This window comes from Sturnus vulgaris, chromosome 5 (assembly GCF_052056855.1).
Source record: "Sturnus vulgaris isolate bStuVul1 chromosome 5, bStuVul1.hap1, whole genome shotgun sequence".
Classification (NCBI taxonomy): domain Eukaryota; kingdom Metazoa; phylum Chordata; class Aves; order Passeriformes; family Sturnidae; genus Sturnus; species Sturnus vulgaris.
The window spans coordinates 35,460,888-35,488,168 of NC_142247.1; the positions used below are offsets into that span (position 1 = coordinate 35,460,888).

Genomic DNA, 27,281 nt, shown 5'->3' on the forward strand with positions numbered 1-27,281 from the left:
GAGCTGGGAAACATTGTGAGAGACATTATAATCCAGGGGCCTTGCAACACAGCTAGCAAAAGAATTCAGAGAACATGCAATCACAAAAAAAATGCACTCACGGATTTCAGTCAAAAAAATAGTTGACACTAGAGGGAAAGCAAAAGTGAACAGAATATTCATTCAGCACTCAAGTAAGGATATCACTGCTACTTTTCTCTAGAAGGAGTCAAACACATATCTTTGATCACAGGGCTTTCTTTTGACCACAAGCAATAGCACTGTGCCTGCACCTTAGCTGGATACCAAATACGAACAGCTCTGACACAGCTAGTGCTGGAACCACTGATTGTGAGATTCATGGCAAAATGATGGAACTACCTGAATGCAAAGTCTGGATGGTGAAAGGTCATAGGGTCCTGTTCATCCATTTCAGTTGCCCTTCCTTTGAATCAGAATGGGAGTCCCTGGCTCCTTAAAGCCACTTTTGGCCACAGTAAGGAAGATGAAGAATATAACTTCTGATGAAAATGACTAGCTCTTTGGATTGTTGGGAGTTTTTTACACCCTTTCCCCATTCCCCAGTATATTTCACCTCAGCTGCAAAGGCAGCATCCTGATTTCAGCTGAATGACAAAAAACATTGTCTGTTTTGGATTTTTCTCATTACCACTTCCAAAATTTTCAAAGGAGACCCAGGCTGTTACCAAGAAATGCTCTAGGGTTTTGAGAGATATGAAAACATTTGAGAAGCCAATGATCTGCTTCACAGAAAGAGTGTAACTTATGAGGAGTCTATGAGAAGCAAACTGCTTGCAGTTGAATGAAAATTTGGGGAAAATTTTTCAGAACCACAAGTGAAGGTTACAGAGAAATCTGGGGTTTAAAAGAGATTTTTAATAAGGTACATGCCTCCTTGTCCTCTAACTATACACAGACAGTGTCACAAGTCAATGCACACACTTACTATAATGCTCAACTTTCTGTGGCTTCCTTCTCTCTCATTTTTCTTCTTCCTTCTTTTATTTATCTTCTCTCATCATTGTGATATTTCTCTTTGTGATAAGCAGAGTTATCAATGGTCTGAGCTGGTTTGTGCCAAGCTCTCTGTAACTGAGTGATCTTATTTTCTTGCCCAGGGCACTGTATTCACTCTGAACTGTGAAGCAGTTGCTCTTTAGTTTATTATGGCCTTTGTCTCCATTTATTAATAGGTTTTCTCAGTAAATGGCACTTGAAGTGCTTTGCTGAATACACTAACCTTATCTGAAACCAACTCTGCTGCATGTACCCTCTGCACAGTGCAATGTGTGTCTCTTCTGTGCTTTTTATGGCCTCTAATATACTCTTTATACAGGCTTATATGACAGGTTACCTTAGCAGGACAGCTGTATGATCTTGAGTCTGTTTCCTCATGAATAAGCACTGATTTCTTTCAGGACTTGTGGGGGAAATATATTTTAATCCTCTGGTGACTCCTGCAATCAGAGAATCTAGCTTGGTGGAAAGGAGCCCCACCAGTGGCTTTGAAGCTGCGTGCTGCATGAAAGGGGCCTGGTGAGTGCAAAGAAACCCTGCAACTCCTCTGGAAATGCAAATGCAACTTCTGCTGTTGTTCTGCAGGAGAAAACCATGCCGAACATGCTGAGCAGCCCAAAAAGGAAGAGGAGGAGTACAAGCATCTTTTACACCTCCAGGGAAATGCAAGCATAAACTCTGATCTGATGCTGATTGTTCCTAATGAAAGGACTCCAGCAGAGTTTGGAATAGGCCTGCAGGTAAGGAGGAATGATATAATTTGAACCTCGCTTCTGATAACAACCAAAACGATAACATTATGCCATCATCAATCATGGCAGTACTGTCAAACCTTTTGGACAAAGGTTAGGAGAAGTCTAAGCAGGGGCAGGAGAACTCCCCAGCTCCACCGTTCTCATTTATCCCTCTTTTCTGAGGCAGTCTGGTCCCTCTTGTGACCAGGGCTGTCTCTGTGGATCAGACCAACACATTGTCGTGGTGCCAAGGTGGTACTGTGGGCAAGTAGACCTCCACACCTCTCTCTTGCCCTCTGCACTGCCAGAACCTGAAGTTTGATACATGCAATAGCTCTGCAGTGTTCTGCAAGGGAGGGGAAGAAGCCTCAACCCCTTCCCCGAAGCCTCTCCAGGAGTGAAAGAGAACCTGCTACTCTGTGAAAGAGAGCAGGGCAGGGGCAGTCAGGGAAAGGTGGGGTCATGGCACATTAAAGACACAGAACAAAAGAAAGAGACTGGTAGTAATTTTGCCCCAGAGAATGAGTTCAGTAATTGGAGGCTGGCTAGACTTAGTTCCTGGGAAAGTAAAGGAAAGCTTGTATGGATCAGTCAAGAAAGAACTATCTGAAAGAATACAATTAATGCCACTGACAGAATTTATAGGACCTATAAGCAAACTTGTCAAACCTTCCTGATTTTTGTGCTTTGATGAGAGTATGCATTTGTTTGACAAAGGAAACTGCATAGCGATAATGTATATTAAACTGTGTTGGGCACATGAGTCAGCAATACACTCACTGTATTTTCAGTCTAAAAATTACATCAATACAGCTTGTGTGAACAGCACCAATAGGAGGCTGAATGTCAGACCTCAGAAGAGCCAGTGAGAAGTTCAGGAGAGGCTCGTGCAGATAAGGTGATGCTGGAAGTTTTTAATGCATTAATGTAACAATTTCTTATCTAATTAAACATGAAATCACTTGCTAACAGCAGAGGTTGGCAATGAGTAGCAGGACGGGACAGTGATGCAGACAGTCATGCAGAGGGATCAAGCATGGTCAGCAAGGGGCTACTTAGGCTTGGAAAGCTGGGAGATGTGAGTGGGAGTAGACAGGGAAGTTTTAGCATAGTGGGTGGTGGTGATGAGTCTGAAACATTCAAGATCTGAGAGATTTAGTGAAATAAGCAGGTTTTGATCCAGAGTGCATAAAGGGTCTGTCTTGGATTCAGAGGCAAGCTCCAGGACACAAGACCTCCATAATCAGGACCCTCTCTGACTCCCTCTCAAGTTACGTAAGTAGCAAAGAGCCTTTTCCTCCCCAGTACATCTGCAGACAGGGATGTGGAGGGGACACTGCTACCTTCATCCCATTGCCAAGATGTCCTGTAGTGCAAAGGGAGTTGAAGAGTTGCAAGCCCATGTAGACAGAAAAGAGAGCACCTTCTGCCTCCTGGTGCCATTTGCTCGATTAATGTGCTCAGGTTTGCCATAGGGGAAGATTGTGCTGTGTCTGTGAGGAGTAGGATCACTCTCTTTTTGCAAACTGATACCCTTTTCCCTGCCATCAGCCTGGCAGGGGCAGGCAGCAGCAGGAGAGCGGTTGCCTGGTAAATATGCAGCACAACCCAGTGGGAGAAACGGTAGAGTCAAGTGACAGTAAACCTTTCTCAGGTTTACCTGTTTGTTAGGGGGTTTTATTTTGTTTTGTTTTGTTTGATTGCTTTGTTTTGTTGTTATGGATTTGCTTCTCTTGTGTGAGAATAATGAGCTCTCACACTTATGTACTGCTGCCTAGGGGAGGAAGCACAGGCTTGTGAGGCAGCTGGCATGCCAAGTCATGTCATGCCACTGCCAACCAGGGAATGGTTTTTCCCTCCACATAGTCCCCTCCAGGGTAGTTGAATACAGCATTCAACATGTGAATAGAGAATCCAGCAGTCCCAGCTTTGCACTGCACTGACCCAACACACTGGGGTTCACAGCACCGACCCAGAAGCTCAAGAATATATTTATTTTTTGTTACAGAATAGATGTTTATTCAGCCAAAGGAAATCAGAAGATGAAACATGAGATGAAACAAAGAGAGCATTTGTACATAAGTCTTACCAGAAAACACGTTTGTTTCAACAGTTTCCACAGAGCATAAACAAACCTGTTTGAGGTCAAGTGCCAAACCCAACTCTCTCTTAAAGACTGGCATTTTCTGACTCATCTCAACACTGCTGTTCATCCATTCTCTTTGTCTACCTGTGCTTTTCACCAGTTCAATGTTTCTTTATTCTCCCTGGACTCAGGAGAAATTAACACTCACCTGCCTGAAGGTATGTGGGAAGATATTCCTTGATATACTACTCTTAACAGCATTGTGATATTTGAAACTGTATTGGTACATTGTTGTTGTTTTTTTCCTATTTGCTTCCCTCTAAAATTCTTCTGTACAGCCTGACGGGAAAACAGTCAAAAAGAAAACTGAGATATTGTTGACATTCATAAAAATAACTTGTCTTCTCCATATTTTTTTTCACACGGAGATCTTACTACTTCTGTTACAACCACCCCAAATCATTGGCAAGTGATTTCAGCAGAAAAAATATTTCAGGCATTTTACTATGGCACATCTTTCTGGGCTACATTTAGATGTAATGCTTTAAACAAATAGAGCCTAATGGCCAAAAAGTCCAGATTTCCCAGGCTTGTAGTAAGCAATGGCACAGTTCTGTCCTGAGGTGTAAGCTGGTGGAGGTCCCACAATGGCTCCAGTGCCAGATCTACTGGACATGTGCTTAGTGTTTCCATGGTGGTGATTGTATGAGAACACCCTCGGTGTATGCATGCATGGTTTGGCCATCCTCAGAATCTTCCTATAACAGCTCATACACACAGAGAAGTAAAAAATCCTCAGCAAGTTCCAAAAATAAGTGTCTAGCAGAGGAAGGGCTGAAGCATCTCTCCTTCACCATAAGCAGCAATTGTTTTATTAATGTAGTTTACCTTGTTTCTCTCTCCCTAGGAGTATACGCTGAGGAATGTTTCAGTTTCTATGTATCTGAGTTTTCTTTGGTCATCTGATATTTGAAAGGTTTGCAAGGTAAGTCTGTTTGCCTTTAAGTGAGCTATTGTTAGGCTACTAATAAAAGCATGGCAATTACCCTAAGTGGTGAATTATCAAAATGTGACGAATGGCAGACCTCATCTCCATAAGCTTTTTGTGAGTATGTGGCTTTTCTTTCCCTTCCTGCAGTTGCTGCGTTCATCCTCCCTCTTGTGCACACTGAGGGGTGGAATACACTGATATAATTCCACTGAATTTGAGGGGAAGACTTCAAATTACAAATTACATTGGTGAGCCACCCTTCTGTCCTTCACACAGTCGCCCTGATCAGAGTTGTATTTAAAGGCATAAAATCAGTGCCACTGTCAGAAGCTATGAACTGTCCAGGTGGAACTCATTAGACCTTAGGGGACCATGCAGATCTGTAACTTGCCTGAAGGTACTCAAGTTTAACCTCCTGAGACTCCAAAATTTTCTCTCTGGCTGTGACTTCATCTAATTTATTCTCTAGTTGATGCAGAGTTTTTGCCTTCTATCTTCCTCCTACACAGTTTCCCATCTTTTGCATCCTCCTTTTTCTTCTTCATTATTGCTTTTGCTCTTCAGCTGCATGTTACAATAAAGTGGGCTTTTTTCCCCAAAGCATTTCTGCATGAGGTTGTTGTGAAGCTAAGGCTGTGGTGAAAGGAAAGATACCACAAATGTATCAAGTGGTAATTTAAATTGCACTGCTGGGTAATTTTAAAAATAATATGTCTTATGTTAGTCAAACAATAGAGCATTTGATAAGCTATCTGCAGCTGAGAGGATCATTTTCAAAGGGCTGTCCACCTGCAGCACAGAATTCAAGGACAGGAGGTAAACTTCAGATTGAACTCCCAGCCAAGGATCCTTGACACCCTTTCCTTTTCTTTCTTTGTGGTGGAGGTCAGGATGGAAGAGCTGGAGACCAGGACATTTGGTAAGATTCTTTTTATTGTAGCAAGAAACAGCAAAACGGAAAGGAGGCATAAGGATGGCAAAGGATGGAAAAGATTGATAATTGTTTCCTTGGCAACTGAAACTGTGGAGCCTCATGCAGGAATCCCTGAGAAAAATTCTAGATGATCATAATGGTCTCTTCTGCCTTCAGACTCTGTTGCAGGCTAAGTTTACACATCACAGTGTGGAGCTGCATAAAGGGATTGAATTAGTGCTAAATGGAAACCAGAAGCTGTATGGTTGTAAGAAATCCTTGGGAAGAAGAGAGGCACTGTTGTCTCCCTTTCATAAAATGGGGAACGTTTTATAATGCAAAAGATGAAAAGATTGAATAACTTGGCAGAGATTATTAAAAATGTCGTTTCAACACAGAGGACAGCAACATACAAGTCTCTGCTATCTCTCACATCACTGCAATGAGAACATAACCCCTCTCAACTGAGACTGCACTGTCTAAGGAATTAGCAGAAGGGCTAGGGGAGCAGAAAGCAGGTGAAGTGGTTGCTGTTTAATAAGTGCTGTTTGCCCATCGTGTAGTTCAATGCTACACAGGACAGCACAAAAGGGTCGCAGTCCTGCAGTGTTCGGCTGCAGCAGCAGTGAATCTTCAATAGTGGATTTAAATGTAAGAACTGGGGCATACATATGAATATTAATGAAAGAAAGATTGACTAACTTCATGCTATTAAAAGATTTCTAGTCTCAGAGAGTAGGTGGAGCCTTTTGAAAAATGTATAATGAAATACAATATGTGATACACAAGAAGCTCTCAGAATGTGGATTTTGATCCCTTCCAGTTTTCTGTTTATATAGTGCTTTGGTAGTGGGAAATGGAAAGATGCCTTCATTTCAACGTTTTTCTTTTTTCTCCTCTATATCCCACATGCAGGTGTTTGTTAATGCAGAATTTAATGGCCATGCATTCTGGAGAGCTGCTTGGCAGTGGGCAGCTAGTATTGATTTCTGCTCCAAAAATAGGGCATCAAATGCTTATATATTTATAGATGTATGGATGCATGTGTATCTATATATATACATATAAATATATATATGAATGGGTGTTGCAAAGGTGTAAAAGACAGAGGAATGTTAAATCAGAATAGTATTTAATTACTTTGCCTGCTCCAATGCAAACTTTTGTGCCAGCAGTGCACGTAACAAATAAATGGTAGAAAGCCTTTTTACAATTCCGTGCCTGTAAAAGGCATTCCTGAGAAGAGGCTGGTGTATTACTACACATTCACTAGAAACCAGAGATTCAGGGCAGCAGAATTTCCAGACAGTCATGTGAAAATGAAGTGCTGCAGCATCAAGGCAGCCAGTCCACTTATTTCTGTCTGTTCAAAATGTTAAATAATTGCCAAGGCCTGCATTGCTATCAGTTACTTCTTAGAGAGGCTTAATGAGAGGAAACCAGCTTTATGAGTGATTCCCTCTGCAAGAGAGTGGAGATGTTACACATGTCTGTCTCATGCTCTGCAAGAAGCGAGCGACTCTGGCAGCTCTAACAAAGCAGACAGAGAAAATGAAAGGATCCTTAGAGAGCCAATATATATTTTTTTATTCTTTGACATCTCTGATGGGGATGGCTGGCAAATAGCACAAAATGAAATTTGTTTTCCCCAAGACGTTCTTCTGGGCTAACAGTAATTTCACAAATATAATACTGTGTAAGTAAAATGCCAGAGTGGCCATGTTTGCAGGTTCAGTGACAAGGGACTAGTGTAGAGCATGCCAGCCAAAATAAGATGGGAGAGTCTTGCCTTACTATCTGAAGTATTCCTTAAAGAGAATTAATAACAGGGTATCTATGTGTATTTATCAGAGTGTGTGATTATATAAGTAGTATATAAGTAGTATACAAAAGGTGAAATGCAAAGGTAAAAACACTGTGTTTGTTCTTATATTGCTCTCCTGTTTAAAAATTTACTGTTTTTTTTTTCCTTCCCTCTTTTTCCAATTATTTTTCACCCTTTAATTACCAGAATATTATGTCTCCGATTCCTCTTCTTTGATGAAGGTCATTTGGTGACCTGAATAAATGATATCAGATAAATGTGTAGCTTTTATAAGGAAAAGAAATTTCACTGCCTGGAGAGGCAGCTGTTCCTTTAGGGCAAAAGAAAGATGGAAGATATTTAAGGCAGCAAAAATGGAAAAGGAATTTAATTTTACTATTTTGACTAGTGGATATCCAAAATATGACATCAAGGTTGAGATTAATTTCATGTAACATTATTGATGTACAGGAAAAGCCCAGGTTATCGAAGCCTTCCTCTATAGACAAATGAGAGAGTCAGGCAAGGCCAGAGGCTGATGTCTGCCCTATCTCAAAATGAAATTAAAATTATTTCTTTCAATTCATAATAAAGGAATGGAGTTTTGAGACTGAGTTTCAAAGAAATGTATGTAGGTAACTTCAGTTAAAAATTATCTTTTACATCTGTCCTGGTTGAATCAAGCAAGGCAAGTTCTCTGCAAAATGGATGTAAGAATGGTTTCCTCTTACCCACAAGCTCTGTAATCAACCAAAAATACAGTAAAAGAGCACAAATGAGGAAATGCAGGATAGGTATTTCAGAGGAACAGGAAGAGAGGGATGTACTAGAACAGAACCAAACCTTTCAAAGCTTCAAGGAAGTACACTCTGCGGTATGACATTATCCACATTTTTCAAGATGCATGTTTTCTTTCCAGAAGGCAAGTCAGTTGACTAGGTTAATTCATTAACTTGATTTGGGAAACATAGCACATTGTCCCTGGCTCTTGTAAGTTTCGGCTTCTTTGGTATTTTTCTTTAAGACCTAGTTCCCGAAGTTTATGTGATTTAATAAATCCTGTGTTTTGCTTAAAAAGAAAAAAAAAAAAGCTCACTTTTTTTTTTTCATAGATTTTTTTCATAGATTCATAGATTTTCGTAGAGGAAATCTTGCAGATGCAAACTGTAAAGGCCTCAAAAAGGGAAAAGTAAGTACTAAACCAAACATGTACAAACCCTTTTCCAGCCTCAGGATATCTGAATACTCAGAGTTGAACACCAAATCGGCACTAATGGAGTGCTAACATCATCCACTGCTTGCTTCCAAAACTGTTTTAGCTGTGTTATATATGTAAGGAAAAGAAGGATGTAATTCTCTATCACTTTCTTCTTTTCTTCCCCTTCTCCTGTATATTCAGAAGCCACACTCTGCCCCACATGTGCAGCTCAAGAGACATTTAGAGGTACAGGTATGGTGCAAACACCACTGGGTCATTACCTCAAAAACACAACGAACTGCTCTAGCTAAAGTATATGTGTTGCAAGCCTGTGATGTTAAAATCAGGTTTCCTCCAAGTGCTTTTGGTTGCAGACAATGAAAACAGCCTGTATGGCAGAAGACCACTGAAAATAACTTCTAAAGAAAGGTTACATTTTTACAATAGCAGCGTTTCATCTGATGTGCACAGACCTTGGTTCATAATTGAAAGTGAAACAGCCAAGGGAACTAGTAGGATTAGGTTATGGGAATTCAATTGAACAATGTTTTGCATTCAGATAATTGCATGAAATTGAGCTATTAGTGTAAGTTTTGTAAATTGGAATAACATATGAAACAAAGTAAAATATTCATAATGTTTTCATTCAACTAATATGCTGAAAGAGAACCCCAACTGACTGCAGACAGAGCACATAGAACTTCCATTAACTCTTCAGAGCTGTGTCCAAATATTGTTCTCAGTTTCACAGGTTCCTCAAATGGAACAGGAGGAACACAGGACCTTCAAAGGGAAACTCTTCTTATCAAACAGTAAGTAAAGAAACATAATGTAGTAGTGAACTTGTGGTTTTCACTGGCAAGAACACTACTAATATGACCTTTATCTGACCTTAATTTAACGTTGCATAAAATATTGCTGAAAAGAACTGGAGGAGGAAAGAGTTTCATCTCAAATGGCAGCTGCTTGCTCCAGTAGCTCTCCTAACAAAACTCTGGCAGCAACTGCAGCTTGTGCCTTTTGAACTTCTTCTGTGGCACAGCGTTAGTCTGTCCTGTGGCTTTCCCCTAGCTAAGCAGAAAAGTTATCAGGAGAGGTGTCCCAAGTCCTCCTTTGTCTTAACTTCTTGGTCTTTCCTTTTCGTGCTGTGTTTTCCCTTGGGACTCAGCCTCAATGTTTAGAAGGAGCATTTACAGAGGCCAGTTTTGGAGGCAGCTTTGACAATACAGCTCTACTCCAGTAAAATCATCACAGCAGACAAATACTGGCCCACCACTGACTCAAGCTAATTATTCTAATGCTTTGACCTCAGTCTGGGTAATGCCTGCTGCCATAGCACCTGAGAAGGAAGACTGCAATTAGTGATACATTTATCTTTATGGAAGACTTGGCTGCTCAGAAGCATGTGCCAGCCACGTCTTACTGCAATGCCGAGGCAAATGCCCATGTCACTGCTGTCTCACTGTGCTTCAGAGGCGATTTCACATTTGCCTATGTCTTCTCTCCCATTTTTGAAGGAAGGAAAAGCATTTTAATGACTTCTGTGATGAATGTAGAGTATGATAATATCAAGAAACCAATTAATGTATCTGTGTCAGTAATTCAATCTTGTTCACAGGGTTTTTCAGCTTAAAATCTGTATCAGAGCACAGAAGAAAACACCAGATCAGCGTCCTATCATGAATATTAAATACAAAAGGCAGTTGAACTGTGAATAAGAGGTACCTTAGTAACACCAGAGCTTTCAGCTCATTTCTCTGTCTCTGAATTTAGCAGCAGAGTAAGCCTTTCATGGCATCTAATGTTGTTCCTGGGTTCTGCTCTGTGCCCAGTCTACATGAGCCTTAAAATTCCAAAGGAAGAGGGGATTATTGCTGTTCTTGGAGGGTGATTTCCATGCTAGTTTATCCCACTGCCAGAAATTTTGCCCGGAGGTTCTGACTCAGGTCTGCCTTTTCTGGATTAAATTATTTCTCTTTCAAACATTGTCCTTAACAAACTCTTCTTTTTCTCGACGATTAAGGCTTTTCAAGTGTTTTATGCCTCTCTATTATGCCTGCCTGTCACAAGTCTGTACAATGGTCTTTTAAAGTTTACTTAGGACACAGCTGCACTGTGACACACCATGGTGCAAATATCCCTGAGGCAAGGCTGAATGAGCCAGCTCCAAAACTGGGATTTGTACTCTGGCTGTTTAATAGAGACAAGGACCATCTTTTCTGGCTCACTTTGCTCTGTGTCTGTTGAATTTGATACAAAGGGGTCATGGATTGCAGGCAGGGTTTGTAAGCTCTACTTTTGGAAAAGAGAAAAAAGTAATGAACATAACAAGGAGTTGCAGATCACCCCCACTGCAGTGTTCAATGCTAACCAAGGGTGTTCAGTGGGGGACAATGCTGTCGAAGCAAATAATGTGAAACAAGGTTTAGGAATCACAGAATTTGGGTCTCAAGTATAGTAATAGAAAGTAAGTTTCTTGCTTAACAAAGATTTGGATGGTGACATTTCACTGAAAGATGGGAAAGCAACATGGGGAGAAAAGGTCTTTAGGGTGATATACAGGTAGGAAAACTGTAGGAAGATGAATGTGAACAAAGAATAAAAAGTAGAGAACAGAAATATAGGTATTGTGTGATAGCTATTGAATGGGAGGGAGCCTGGGGTTGTAACTTCTAGAGGGACCAGAAACCATCAACGGTAGGAAACCAAAGTAGATTTGAGGGAAGGGAAAAGGGCTGCTAAAGCATTTCTCTTAGGAAGATCAAGCTAGCAGCATCTGTCAGCAGGTGCAAAAGCTCACTAGAGGGGAATGTCATGGACAAGATTTTGAAGGTGTTCTTTCCAGCTGTTCCTGCTAAAATCAGGCAAAGCATCTACTGATTGCCTGACTTAGTTATTCGTGCTTTCCAAAAGACACTGATCCTTAACTCTGGCAAAACTTATTGATCTGCATTGTTCATTATATAAATTAGGATAGCATTTGATTAATGTCTTGTATAAACTATATCTGGGCCAGACAGGAGGAAGCCTTATCTTTTTATATGAAGTTCAAATGATTTCTGGAATGGGATGGGAGATGTATCCTGAATTATAAAGTGATAACTAGAAACAGATGTGGGGGAAGATTTTGCAAAGTATGGGTATTTTTATGAAGTATTTTTATGAAGCATGCATAAAGTGATAGGAGGGTTTGTTTATTCTGTTTTGTGGGAGGAACTTAATAGATATATGTGTGACCTTTTCAGTGAGCACTCTGTTCGAAATGGGATTACCAAGAATATTTTATAGTAAATTCACTGTACTTGAAAATTACTTTTCTTAAGTTCTAAAGCTACAACAGAAAAGATCTAGCATGCTCTTTTTTATGTCTGTGTCCTTTCATAACACAGTAAAATATTCTAATTGCTATTATGAAAAATGCTACAGCATTATTGTTATTACAGTGTTATTTTAAACAGAGTAAGTTAGGCAAGCGGAGATGGAATTATTTGCAGTTGCTCAGTGAATAAGAATAAAGGATAGTGTGATAGAACAAAATATATCTGTGGTGCAATAATTTCTGAATATGGTGTGTCTATGTGTTACAAAATGATAGATTATGAACAGAATAGGATAGTTAAGGGTGAGGTTGGTTGAAGGTATGAAGGAAAAGAGACCAACAGTTCAGAGAGCTACACACGTCTACTGGAGGAACAGCGAGCCCATTATTGTAACGCATTTTCTCTGAAAAACTGAAGAGACATGAATTTGAGATAAAAGGTTTTGGCAGGCAGTGAAAGCGAGGGAGTCAGAGAAGGCAATCAGAGTAACCAATCTTAGGAGGAGTAGCATGAAGCCGTGTATCAGAGACGTATTGCAAACCCAATGCCAGGAGTCCAGGAACTTGATTAAATAGACACCCTGAGGTATTTGCAAGAAGATGATGAATCTGTCAGAAAACAGAGATGCGCTTGGACAGTTTCTCTAATGTCTCAACGAAATTCATAGAGAAAAATGTGAAAGCAAGCCATTTATTAGACACCTACTTTTTTTTAATGAAAGGCTATTTCTCAGAGTTACCTCTGTATATTTGTGTTTCTCCAGCTTAGAGGTTCAGGATTGAAAACAAAGCACACATGCAGCTCTTGCCTTCTTACTTTTAACATAGGGATTTGCTGCTGGTATTTGTATGGGCATTTCTGATGCCAGTTCCCAGTATCGCTTCTTACACTGTTACTACATGAGACTATACAGGACAGTCTTGTGAAACTACAAAAATACAAACATTGATACCCTTATAAAGTTTGAGTTTTTTCTCTTTCACGTTTTAACCTAGGAAAAATACTTTATAGTAATTTCATAGGATGTTCTAGAATAAAAACAATCTGTTTTGAAGTTGGCTTTTTTCTCTTCTTGTGCCAGCAGCTGTTGCTAATGTACTTCCTCAGCTAGTTAAAAGGAGCAGGGCAGAAGTAACCCAGAGCATAGGTTTGCATCAAGCAATGTGTGAGAATTCAGAAATAGAACATAAGAGCACAATAAGACTGAACTGTATTGTTCTCTAAATGGTTTGAGTCTTTTTTTATGTCACATACCACACAACGTCCATAGTACACAGCTTTGCAGAGAGTGAAAGAAAAACATTAATTAAAAAAAGCATTCTCTGTTCCTTAGACACAAGTGTTGGTAAGAAAACTAGATGTCTGAAAGCATTAGAATAGTCCAACAAACTGTTTGAAGGTCTTCACAAAGCCAGGCTAGAACACTGCCCTCAAATATTTTTTTTCAGTGGGTAGTTCAGTAAATTGGAAACATTCACAAAAATCTATTTCTGCACAAATTTCAGCAGCAGCAAAAGAGCAGAAGAAAAAAATAACTGTTGTTTTTTTAATCAAATATTGTTCACAGAAGGAAGATATACCAGCTTTATCTCTGGTCACTGAGTCCCAAACTACAAATAACTGGAAGTTAAATTACTGGGCAGTTGTTTGGATCCACTGGAAATAATATTGATGATTTCTGATTCACATCAGTGTCTCTGAACCAAGGTTCTGATGTGCAATTTTGAGAATCATGTTTCTGAATTTGGGTATTACATTTACCACAAAAAGCAAGGTGTTTGGAAAGTGCTTCCAGGTTGGCAAGAGGGTCTAATTTCACACCCTTCTTTCCAGCAAAACCTAGGTAACAAGAAGAAGGACTACTTCCAAGAAGAGCCTTCTGATGACGCTCTTGTTTCTATCACTGCTGTGTGGGTGCACATTTCCATGGCTGAGGATGCAGTTTCTCAATGTCCCTCTGTGTGTATTCACTTCTGAGGTTCCTCCCCAAAATGTTGTGGGGTATTTTTCCCTCCTTACATTCTTCACAAAACAAACTCTCAGATTCTAGGTGAAGCCTGTCGTCATTAATCTAATCATACTTTGCACAGCCTTTGATTTTTTTTTTTTTTTTTTTGCATCCTCAGTCTTGACCCAGTGATAAATCAGAGTAGCTGTCGCTGTAGTGGAAAGCTCAGTAATGTCAAAAGCTTCCTGGTGAATGTGCAATGGGAAGTCATTCAGCAGTAAGTAAATAACCCCTGCAAGTCACACTGTTAGAAAAGATTACTTCTACTCTCCCCTTGAGCAGGATGTCTCATATCTTGCCGCATATCACCATGGATGACAGGAGGATACCACAGGAAAGAATTTCTCACCTTCCAAGTCAGTTACTTCTTATGATAAATGCATTTGCAAGCTGCAGTGTAAAACTTAGTTAAAATTATAGCTGCTTTCACTTTGTGAGTTTGCAAAGTTCCAATATTTCTGGTCTGTATTAATGTCCTAACGAAATGTGACTTATTATTTCAGATTTCTGTTTTAGTGGAATCTGAAGTGTTCTATAGGTTACTGGGGATTTTGGTTTTTTTGTTTATATTGGTATGATTAACTGTCATTCTTGACTTAAGATACTTGTTAGAAGCATGTAAGGTGTTTTGGGTTTGGTTTTTTTGCTGTTCCAAAGGGAAAGGAAAAACACAGCTTCCACCACAAATCCCAGCATGTCATCTGAACAAGGGATATCTGTGTGAAGTTCTCGCTGGTTATTCTGTAGCACCTTTTATCCGTGCATCTGCAACAAGTGAAAAGGAGATGAGAAAGAGGGAGAGAAGGTAGTTGGTCTTAAATTGGTGGGAGTCAGCTACTGCAAAGATGCCAAGTTCATATGCATAAATCCTGCCCTGGTTCATCAAGACAAATGGGTGAAGTAAATGTCAATCCGGTTGACACAAGTGATGTGGCTTTCCAGGGAAAAGGGGGGCTAGGACTGCAAAAAATTAAAGAAACTAAACAAGAGTACAAAAAACCCTAAAGTTAATGTAACTACTAAGAGGAGTAGGACCTACAACTGCAAATGCATTGCACCAAAGTATAGCTGTGGTGAAAGAAGAGGCTAAGCAGGACAGAGGAACATCTGAGATTAGGGAAATTCTTTCACGCCTTCTGGGAAATAGCAGACCGAACCAGAGGATGAATTGTAGCGTAACAGGTAACTGCCTCAGCTCCTCTTTCAATGCTTGGTTATTGTTTAACAACAGGACTTTAATTTGGAGGTGTCTGGTGGAACGTGTGAAATTGCAAGGGAATAGAAAATATGTGATGGAATGTGACAGTTCTTAAATTGGCCCAGGAAACGGGAAAGTAACATAAATACCAGTTTGGTCTCAAAAGACACAGAAACTGGGGAACAAGAGCCCAAACACAAGACAAGGAGATTATTTTCGTGAATTGAACTCTGGGAACTGGAGCAGGAAATCGTGTTAGGTGAGACAGTGAATGAGTTAGCGGTTGCAGAGTATTTAATTATGGATGACATCTTAGAAATGTGAGAGAAGTCTCACACTTTGGTCTGGAAAGTTACCTTTGGATCTTGGTGAAGGCAATGAAATGTACTAAAGTCAGCCTTACGTGCTCTAGAGGCACTGTTAGGACAACAATGAAATGTGGTATCTTTAGGTCAAGAAGATAAGCAGGGTCTGAAATATGTTTTGTAATAAAGTGTTTCAAGCGTCTTAACTGCCAAAACTCCCACAGAATCTGAAGGAGAGATGGATTCCTGTTCACTTACTGAGGACTAGCTTAGAAAAACCACATTTTGCAAACAGAAAGATTATGTGACTGCATGCTCCAATGCCTAACTTGCATGCACACAGCTGCTTACAATGAAGTCATATTGGAATGATATGGGGTTTTGGAAGCTTTTGGTGGGTATTGTTTAGTCTGCACTGCAGATTTGCAGGAGGGGTTAGGAAGGACAAGAGTAACTGAAAGAGATGGCAGCAATGAAGTACCTGACATGGCTTGTATCCACAAATGGTGGGTATGTAATTATAACAAAAGGCTAGAGTGCTCTTTTGAGCTGAGCTGTTTTCAGAGACTGGCAACTAGCAAAGAAAAAAAAATTGTCTTAATGAGTTCTGGTTTTAGTAAATTAAAAGGAATATCAAAGACATTCTTCCGTCCATCAGCAATTTTATGCAACAGAAGCAATCCTCAGGCTCTGATTTTTTTTATTTGCTCACATAAAAGCAAAAAAGATGGCATGGTGCAAGTGTCTGCATTCAGTTTTCTGTTAGATATTTCAAAAACTATGGGGTGGAGGGAGTTTTGTCCTGCTGTGGTCTTCTTTTTGCAATGTTTAACATCTTTGCATGGGATTTTATAGCTTAGATGTTTAATTTAAATTGAAGATATATGTTGTAAACACCCATGAAATATTCTATAAAACATATCTCCACAGTACAAATTGAAAGAAAATTATATCTTGCTGACCAAGAACGACTTTTAGAATGAAAATATAGGTCTTGTGCTAGAATACTCATCATAGTTGATTGCCTTTGCTAAAAGGGCATCTGTGGACTTTCTGTCCCAGAAAATCTCTAATGTAAAACCAAGGTGGTTTTTTTTTCTCTCTTTACTCACTGTGTCTATATTGAGCCACATCTTCAGCTGATGTGATTTCAGCTTTGCTTATTTCCTTTGCCATGGACTCACCATACTTTATTTTCCTTTGCTGTCTGAGTGATACTGCAATGTGATGTTCATTGTGTGAAATACAGGTATAGCTTATTGTTTTTCTTCTGTATGTCAGCAAAATGAATCCTCTCCTTCCATCCATCTCTGGAGTGAGTTGTTTCTGTCGCAATGGATGTGCTCCTGATGAACTGATACCCTGGTTAATTGTGAGTGCCGCTGAAAAATGTGTGAGCCCAGCTCTAATCCGCAGTACGATCTTTTCCCAGCTGTCAGTGGTGCTCCTTAGTGACTGTGTGCCCTGGCAGCCAAAAGGGCCATCCATGTCCTGGGATGGATCCAGCACAGCGTCTCTGGCCAGTGGAGGGAAATGATTGCTCTGCTCTGTGTTGCTGCAACCTCACCTTGACGCCTATGTGCAGTTTTGGGTGCCACAATGTAACAGAGGATCTAAAACTATTCGAAATCTCCAAAGGAGGGCAATGAATATGGTGAAGGGCCTTGAGAGGAAGCCATACAAGGAGCAGCTGAGGTTGCTTGCAGGAGACGGAGGAGACCTCACAACGCTCCACACCTGCCTCGCAGGGGAAAGCGGAGGGCCAGGCACTGATTTCTCTCCGGTGACCAGTGACAGAACCCAAGGGAATGGCCTAAAGCTGTGGCGGGAGGTTTGGCCAGGATATTAGGAAAAGGTTCTTCCTCCAGAAGTGGTTAGAGTGGAACAGGCTTCCGGGGAAGTGTCACAGCACCAAGCCTGACAGAGCTTAAGAAGTGTTTGTACAAGGTACCCAAGCACATGGTGTGATTCTAGGGGCTGTCCTGTGCAGGTCTCCCCTCCCAGCTCAGTATATTCTGTGGTTCTGTGACTGCTGGACTCACCCCTGCTGCTGAGGAGGGCAAGGCTCAGGACAAACCCTGTGGTGAAAGGATCCTCGGTCCTTACGCGTGCAGTCTCCTAGAGCAACACTAACGCTGCGTGGATGTCCGGCCACACAGCTCTGCCTTCACTGCTGCGCCTTCCCTCTTCCCGCTGGGACGTTTGTTACTGTTTCAGCTCTCAAAAATCCGTGCACAGTCCGGGGAAAGCCCCAGGCACTACTCAGGCTGCCCTGAGGGCTGATGGACGGGACTACCAGCTTGCCAACCTCGCTGTGCCGTAGGGAGAGCGCAGTCAGGGAGCGGCTAGCGACAGCCACCAGCCGCCCCGGACCCTTCCAGCCGCCTTCCCGGGGCGCGGCGGGCGGGAGGCGCCGGGAGGAGCCGCGGCTGCCCCGCCCCGCCCCTCACGGGTCCCACGGGGCGCGCCCCTGGCCCCGCCCCTCTTCTCCCACCTCCCCGGCGGAGGGGGCGGGCCGGGCGCGCCCCCGCGCAGACGTGGACGCGGCCGGGAGCGCGCGCAGGGTTCCGCCGGGGGCAGCGCGTCGCTGGCGGGCGGGGAGCGAGCGGGTGCCGGGTCCGGGCTGCCGCCACCGCCGCCTTCTCACACTTGAAGGGCCGTAGCCGCCCCGCCGAGGAGCCCCGCTACCCCGCAGTGCGGGGGTTCCCCTCCGCCTGTCCTCCGGGCGCCGAGCCGCACCGCTCGCCCCCGCACCGCCGCTCTTGGGAGGCGCCGCGGCGCTGCCCCCGTGAACGGTCCCCACGGGGTGGGCGTGGGGAAGGGTGGGTGCTGCGGCGGCCTCCCGTTCGCGGGTGTCCCAGCCCCGCCGGCGTTGGATGCGCCCGGGAGGAGCCGCCGAACCCGCCCAGCCCTTCCAGCCCCCCGCGGGGGAGACGCGGGGGCCGCCGCGATGACTTGACGCCGGGCCGGGCCGTGCCGTGCCATGGAGGGGATGACACGCTTCGTGGTGGCCGCGGCGCGGTGGCGGCCGGCGCTGCCCGCCCTGCTGCCGCTGCTGCTCGCCGTGCCGGCGCTGCGGGGCTCTCCCACCGCAGGTAAGGGAACAAAGAGGGCCCGGGGGGGCAGGTGTGCGGGGCCGGGGCCGTGCCGGCAGCGGGGCGGTGCGGGGGCCGGCAGCGCCGGTAACAATGCGGCGGGGCCGGCGGGCGGGGGCCGGGGGCCGGCGCGGCGCGGCCGGGGAGCTCCGCCAGAAGAGGCGCGCATTGTTCGCGGCCAGACCGGGAACGCTCCGGGCTCAGGGGCTGGGACCCGACCCGGGGAAGCGAAGGAGAGAAGCGGTGCGGAGACAAAGGGGCACCCGGCGTTTCGGGCTTGTAGGGTATCCTGTGCCAGGCAGTGGTCCCTCGTGTTGTGGCCTTAGCGCCCGGGGCGTCAGGAGGTGCCCCGTGTAGGGCTGCGGTAGCACCTGCGGGGCACACGCAGGGCAGCCTGGCTCTCCTTCACCTTTCGGGTGAGGAGACGTTCGGAGCCTCTCGAAACGCCCAGTACGACTTTCCAAGCAGCGCTGTGGCATGACTTGTGTGTGGAGAGAACGGTTCGGGCTCCAGAGCGTGGTATATTTATTAAGTGTTTCGGAAAAAACATGAATCAGTGACCCCTTTTTTTTTCTCTCGTCTTTTCTCTTGTGGCTCCAGGTATCAAAATTAGTCTGTAGTTAAGCAGACAGTTTAATCACAAATGTGCCTCATTTGGTTCTGGTCCCATAGCACTTTTTGGTTCATCTTTAATACTTAAAAAAATCGTAACAGTTATCATTTCATGGAAAGGTACAGTTTTGCTGTGATTAGCTTTTCTTTTTGGTAGATAACAGGTATAAAATAATACATTTTAATCAACATCAGAAAGTTGTTGATAAGTGGCAAGAAGTGATAAGAACCTGCAGTAACCTGTTTCATGAAGTAGACCAACTAGTGTTGACTCTTTTGTTCAAACACAGGAATTGTGGTGATTATTGTTGTGTGCTTAAGAGCCCTTGGTGTTATAAAACATGCTTATCTCTTTATAATAATCCTTTATTCCACTTCAGAAAGTAGTTCGTGTTTTGGAGATGACTAGTTAGCTTTTCAGGGAAGATATGCTCTCCTCCAGCTCCTGTCCTAGCCTAGGAGAGATGTTCCATTCCAGGCTATATGAAAATCGATAGTTCATAGTAAACTTCAGCGATTTTTCTTGAATAGCTCAGGCTTTGCATTCAAATAGAAGGCAAAACACTAGGTTCATAAGTTGGTAATTTGCTTGTGTTTTTTGCCTCTCAAAATGGTTGGGTTTCTTTGTGTTTTCATAATAAGTCAGTGAAGGCTCTTGTTTGTTTCTCTGATACATAGTAGCTTTTCATTAAACATGGCTGTAAATTTCTGTAAACATTTGTGTGATTATTGTTCATTCTTGTATAGCTTTAAAACAGCAGTAGAAACATTATGTAACTCAGCTAGTGTTTGAGCTGCTGGAAGAGAGTACTTAGAGACAGCAGATCTTGCCCAAAGCAATGCTTTCCTGCTCAGTCTAGGGCAGGAGCCTTTAAGCTGTTTTGATTTGAGAGTCCTCTATGTTTTCAATTTCCAGTGGGCTTGTGAATCATGTGCAATGAACTTGAGGATACTAAGAGTAAACTTGCTCTTCAGAGCATGCTTTTTTTTATTGGCATCTCAGAAATGGTCCATTGATTGCAGGGATTTAAACTCTGCAGGTTGAAGAGAACAAGGATATTTTCTTCCTTTTTGTTTAGGTGAAATGCTTTATTTAAAAGCATGACAGGAGTCTGATTTCTCCATCTGGGACCCATAAGGTTTAGAAAATACAATCTTTATCCAAATTTTGTATTTAGTCTTGAAATGTTTTGATGGTGTAATGGGTGGTGTGAAACAGAAGAGCTGTATACTGAGCAAGTGCCCTAGGTTTGGGCAGCTTTCACTTAAACGATCAACAGATTTACAACTCTTGTACATTTCTCTAGGCTGCAGTTCGTTTGCCTTTCAGTGCCATATGGTCTTGACCAGTCTAGGGACAGCAATACCAAACTCCTACAGCTCTGAGTTATGCAGAAGAAACATACGGTAAGAGTGGAATGGCCACTTACTTGCAGTTGAAATAGCAAAGACAATACTTAAGAAAATTTAGTAGTTAAACAACTTGGGTTTTGGAATGCTTGATCCAGCTCCCACAAAAGTCACATGTCGCTGAATCAGGGCTTCAGCTTCCCCAGTTTAGCAGATGCTGAACTCTTAGTATGTGGTTGGACTGCCAGTGTGCTAAAGTTAGGTTTCTGTTTGAGCACCTCAGTGAAGCAGGGCCTTAGCCAGGCTATTTGAATGTCTTGCCGCTCAGCACAGCCTGTGTTTTTGCTTTTGTTCCATTGCACAATCTGTACAACTCCTGCACTGACAATCAGGAGGATTTATCTTGTCTCACTGTGCTGTTTCCATGAGAGGGAGGAGAGCTCTGTGTTGTGGACTCTGAAAAGACTGCAGTGAGTCTCCCCAGAGACTCAGGGACCAAAGGCAAGTTGTGGAGGTCAAGCAAGGAATCAGATGTAGCTGTCTTATGGGACAGTTGCAGGATATTGTTTATTCAATTTAATTGCATTAGTCTGTTGCAAACACTTGAGTTGGCATCATGTCTCTTGTGGCCAGTTGAGCTTGTCAAGCTTGCTTCCAGTTCATTTTCACAGAAGACCCATATGGTTGGAGGATTCACTTTATGACTGCTTTCTATGCTGTGCTAGTTTTATTTATGTCAGCCTCGTGTCTACAAGCTACACTTGTAGTCCTGCCAGAGGAAATGTGTTTTTTGTTTGCATGTTCTTTCAAGAAGTAAGAGTGCTAAACAAGCTAGTGGACAGTGCAGCTTTTTGTTCACTGATGTCTGTTTTGTCAGTGCTTTTTGTGAAGCAAGGTCTTAGACTTCTCAGGCAGGGCTGGGACATGAAATACAGCATGACTTCACCAAAGCAGGCTTTAACAGCTTTGGCCTACCTTGGGTGATAGATTTCAGGAACTGGGCACATTAAAGAACAGTGACTCTTGCTGCAGCACAAATCTTTCCCAAGAAGTCTTGGGAAGATGTTGATTGTGCTGCATGGCAGGTTCTGACATCCCAGTTCTTGCTTGTCACTTCAGAATGTATGTGTGTGTGGGAGTTGCTTGGGAGAGAAGCGAAGCAGAATAGACTTCTTAATAATACAGTCTCACTTCAGCTGTGGGAGGCATGGCTTTCCTTCATTTGAAAGTAAATCTGCTTGTGGCTGATGTCCTAAACTCCAGAGAGTCTCCAGATCTGCCCATTGTGGCAGACAGTATGAATAACACTGGTTGTGTAAGAGTTATTATGGATGATATCCTTAAGTACCAGTGTGTCTCCAGCCTGGTCTGTTGTGGCATACAGCATGATGAATGCTAATTGCATAAGAGTTATTAAATACAGTGTGTCCTGGGAACATGGATATAAGGAAAAAGAGCTGCAAGGAAATGGTTATCCTTTAAATTTTGTTTTAGAATATCATAGTTTAGTAAAACAGTAGCATTAAATAAACTTAATTATGCAGACAATTTCTATTTTGGCTCGTGTATAAGAATCCCATTCTCATGGAGTCCTTGTAAGTATGGACAGTTTTTCACTCTGGAGTTATGTGATATGATTCCTTTCTGTCTCTTGAAAAGTCGTGTATTTCTATGCTTTTCTGCAGTGATTGCCAAACACACGAGCTCAATAATAAACTTGACTGATACTCCCTATATGTACTGTATTTTCAGCTGTTGATGTTACTGGAGAGACAGTTGTTTTGGAAGACGAAGGGAAAACCTTCTATAAGAGCAATGTATTAGTGGTATCTTTTTTCCTAACACATGAGATTAGGGGGAAAAAGAAGATAAAATTGACCATCGGTACTAACATCACTCATTCCTCAGTGTAATTAATGGCATGCAAAATGCCTAAAAATATTGGAAAATGAGCCTGATTATGCTAGATCTTACTTAAGCTGTAAGATGCGCCTAAGAAATATTTCTGCTTTCAAGTGGAGTTGAGAGCAAACTCAAATATTTGAACTGAAATTTTGTGAAGCGTGCATTAGCTATGGACTGAAGCCTTTTCTTCTTTGCAAAATATCAGTTGAAAGAGTTCAGCAGCTTCTTACACTGAGGCAAGAGGAAAACAATGGCTTCTGCTTTGAGTTCTGCCAGCTTCTTTTCTGAACAATTTTAATACCCTTATGCTTTGGAGCATGCAGTTAAGCGTTGCTGGATTGTATCTGCTCTGAAGGGGATGTTTTGTCCACACCTGCTTCGAAGGTGATTTTTCTGTTTTGTAAGCTTGTAATGACTGAATTTAGGTAGACAGGGCTATGATTGAGAAGATGACCTTTTTCTTTGTCAGCTGAAGCTTGAATTCTCTTGAGTTGAAGCATATTCTCATGGGACCTCGCCTACCTGTCAGTATTGACCAGGGGTGTATATGTCGCCTGGGCAGATGTACTCAGCACTCTTCTCATAGCTCAAAATGTTATGTGAAAGATTGGACTTTGCTGTGAAAGTCTATCTAAACTGCTCCAGAAGCAGGACTGGATTGAGCTTCAGGACTGAGAGCTGGGCACCTGCCTGCCTTGTGTTTAGGGACATGTCTCTGCTGTGTAATGCCTTACTTTCTTTAAGGCGCTTTTGGCATCTGCCTTCTGGTGCACTGTTGTGTGGTGGTCTTTGATTGCATCAGGCCCAAGAGGGCAAACAGAAAGAAAGCTTTAGAAGGAGTCAACATGGGATTTAGATTTATTTGGAGTAAGGGTCTGAGGATCTTTCTGATCGCTCTTCTGCTTTTTTATGAGATATGTCCAGAAACCTGGAAGTTGTAGGAGGGGAAGAGACACAAATTGCAAGAGGGTTTGTTAGATGAAAGAAACCGGAACTGGCAGGGCACAAAGAGTAGGATGCAGGACAGTAGGTCAGGAGTGTAAAATAAGCCTGTAGATGAGGGAAACTGCAATGCAGAAATTAATCCTAGATGAAGAAAGCAATGCAGTCTGATAGTAGGATAAGCATACTGGGAAACACAGATGGACTCAGTTTAAAAAAGGAAAATAAATATCAAAAAAATAGTGTTGAAAGGATGAATCAGAAGTGGGGAAGACAAGGGACTGGGACAAGAGTGGAGATGTGACCAAAGGCATCAAGCTTTTGAGAAAATGTGTACCTGCTGCTCTGGGATACTTCCTTCAGAATCTGGCATAGAATTCAGGGCTTCAGAGTGTTGGTCCCTTTCTCCTGTTAGCCAGAAGCATGATAATCTGCTGCTGCTCCTTGGCACATTTAATGAATATGCATGAATCAGCCTTGTAACGTCTAAGTTTGTTTTAAGAACTGGAAAATTTCCTCCACAAAAATTGTAGCAGCATATGAAGACTGCAGAGGCAAAAATCAGCAAGTTGGAAACATTAAAATAACCTATTAACCCATACAGTTTTAAACTTCTGTACTTGTAAGCTGTTGTACAGCTGTGCTCATATGGTCATAAAGTGTGTATCCACATAGATAATATTTATAGCTATAAAGGCACCTGCACTTAACTGTCTGCATATCCACACACCTACACGGATACAGGACCATCATTGTGCCCAGTGACAGATCCTGCTCAGGGGAAAAATAGGAACTGGATAGCAAATGAAGAAGTTATCTGAAGGGCTCTTGCTCCTTTTGTAGCAGATGTTTGAAGTGTGACATGAAGGGAGAGACAGGGAAGTTTGAATAAAGGTTTTGCTGTTAATGTAATTAAATGCTGTTTTAGACAATTGAGTTGTGTTGCTATTGCGGAGTTTTAGTGATGCTCAAGTTGCTTAAACGAAGCTTCCCACAGGTGGTCACTAGCTGTATGTGTTCCTCATTTACTGGATGTCAGACCTCTGGGATGTGTGTTGCAGAAATGCTGAGTGCTTCCAGCTGCCAAAGAAGTCAGGGGAAGCTGTTCTTAAATAGATGTCTGATATTCTCAATATTAATTAATGTTTCAAATTAGACTCTCAGAATTTGACCTTGTTTCTTAGTTTCACCATTTGTAAAATGTGATTTTTCAGATGCAGTTCCTCATTTGATTTTCAAGATCCTAAGGAATGTCCAGATGCAGTAATAGTGAGCAAAAAAGTTGGTCAGAAGGCCAGACTTTTGTCTTGAGAACAGTAAAGCTCCAGTAGATTATAAACCCGTCTGCAGAACTTGACTCTACAGAAAACAAGTATAAGAAAGAAAATATTTATAAGCAAATAGAAAGTAACAGGTGGTAGTATAACATGTTTTTACAATATTAGGACTTTTTTAGTGAGCTAATTAACCTTAGAGATGCGAAGATGTGCTATGCTGTATCAAAGTGCAGTGAGATTTTGATGTTGGGGTTTTTTTATAAATCAAATATTCTTTAAAAGAAATCGTGGTTACTCATGTTTGGTCACTTTCAGTTTTAGCAGTTTCAGCTTACATCCCCTACCTGTTTCCTTTTCATGTGCAAACTTTTTTCTAATCCTTTTAGTCCTTTTCCATTCTCCCCTTTGATTTAGAGAGGCTTCTCTTCTATGAATTAATATCCTGTATAGAATTTTGATTTGGCTTTAGCCACCTGGTAAAGACAGCATGTCAGGTCTTGTGGCTTGAAATAGATAAGAGGCTAAAATTCACCCACAAGTAAGGGGAAGAGGAGGGAGGAACGGTGGGAACACAGTAAATCAAGTGCCTGAAATCCATGCTTTTCGGTAAGGAGCATGCGTAATAGTGTCATGTTGAAGGACTTGAAAACCTGCATAGCTCTAGAATGGGGACTAGACAATGTCGTGATGTTGTATTAAGGGGCCTGGTGTTTATCAGGGATTGCAGACAGAATGGGACTCAACAGGATCACAGTAGTACTGGACCTCGTGAACACATTGGTTTTGAACTTGGGCATATCCTGTGTAATAACTAATTTGTGTTCTTCAGTAGCTGAGGAGCTCCAGCTGGAATGCTGTGTCTAGTAGAGGGCCTTGTCCTTCAAGGAACAGATAGGCTACTAGAGACAGTTCAGTTTGTAGAACTGTTGGGACTGACTGTCTAATCTAGAAAAAATGCCAGGTGGACAGGACTGTATTCAAACATACAAAAGATTAAGCTTAAAGGGAAATGCAATAAGTAGTTGTTTATGTTGAGGAAGAAAAGACTTGAATTCAAGAGGACAAGACATGTTTTCTAACTGCTGATCTTTTTAACAGTGGGGATAATGAAACTGTGAATTGCATGGTTTGGGCAATAATGTAATGGGTCACTGGAGTTGACAGATGAGCTTGTATAGTGGTCTAACAGAAGAGGATTGCAACAGTGATATGAGATACTTTGCTGTTCTGTTTTTGTGAGATAATACAAATAATAAAAAAGAAATAATGCAATTTATGTGCAGACTGCAGCATTGGGGCTAATATTATTCATTACGGAGAACCTTGGTGTACTGATCAAGTGAAGAGACCATCTATGGTTTTTATGTTGGTTGATTTTTAGGATTACTGTCTTTAAGGTTTCAGAGAACATTTTGTAACTCTTGCTATAATGATTTTATCCATGGTACTGACAGGCAGGATAAGCACACTAACTTTGTAACTTGCTCTCATTCAAGTTCAGTTTGTGAGGCGTTTTAGAATGCTGCATAGGTTATCACTGAGACAACAGCTACACGTAAGTGGTCTGGGTGTGAGTCTGCATGTCTTTATTCATCAACTGAATTATTACTAGCATTTTTATATCTCAGTGGTGGGACAGAGAGAGGAAGTATCGTGCTCAAAACGCTTTATTGGTATTTCTTTAAAATGTGTAGTAGGGCAAGCTCGGAACTTCTTCATCTTGGTACAGAATGTAGGATTTGCCCTTGTCCTTAGCAAAGGGTGAAAGCAAGAGGTCTTAAGTGATGCAAGGCAATTGGAGACTGGGCAAATAAATGGCACTAGACTAAATCTTCCAGTTGCCATGTTCCTTGTGCTGCCTGCTGGCTGTGGGTCTGTGTCAAAGGGAAGACAAATCTTTGATTCTTCAGTAGCTGAGAGACATCGGGTCTCCCACCAAGTGTCCTGAGCAGAGCAGCAACTGCTAGGATAGCAGCAGGGGTGTCCTGGCCAGAGCTGTGAGCTTGCTGGGCTCTGCTCAGATGTGTGCAGCTCTCAGCTCTGCAGTGGGCATGTTCTGACAAAGCTTTTCTGGACACTTAAGGCAGTGTGGAGCTGTCTTTGTGCCCTCTCTCTGAAATCGGTTGGGTTGGCAGGGTGAGAGCAAGGGGGGATACAAACTTTGATCAGGAGGATACTGAAATAAGGAACAGCAGAGATGACACGAGGGCTGGAGCTGTAGTAAGAGTGGGTGGAATGGGGAATATAGATTAGGGTTTTGATAATGGAAGGCTGAGTTGGAAAGTCTTGTGGTGAGAGGAGGGCTGCTTGATATTGCAGATTTGGAAAGGTTTTTGTGGCTGCCCTGAATATTTGACTTGAGCATCCTTGCTTTAGAGCTTGCCTTAGAGCTGTGGAGAAGAGCATTATCTAAATGGGTAGCTGGTCTCAGTTTTAACAGAAAACTCTCAGATGTCTGGTAAGATAAATTTGAGAACTCTAAATGCACCTGAAAATAAATGGTCCCATAGGACAGGTGGATAGTAC

General features: G+C 42.3%; 1 protein-coding gene and 1 long non-coding RNA gene across 2 annotated transcripts in view; both read left to right on the top strand.

Annotated features, from left to right (window-relative positions):
- The first annotated feature begins 1,455 nt into the window (after window positions 1-1,455).
- On the top strand, window positions 1,456-17,089 carry LOC148223657 (uncharacterized). Its single transcript, XR_015803903.1, has 3 exons — window positions 1,456-1,757; window positions 3,760-4,055; window positions 4,745-17,089. It is a non-coding gene; the product is annotated as an uncharacterized LOC148223657 (long non-coding RNA).
- Window positions 17,090-18,557: 1,468 nt separating this feature from the next.
- The window catches only part of KIAA1549 (KIAA1549 ortholog), a 140,509-nt gene continuing 131,785 nt past the window's right edge, over window positions 18,558-27,281 (top strand). Inside the window, exon 1 of the mRNA XM_088166109.1 lies at window positions 18,558-18,669. Within this exon, the coding sequence (XP_088022235.1) occupies window positions 18,558-18,669 (112 nt within the window). The remainder of the gene's footprint in view (window positions 18,670-27,281) is intronic.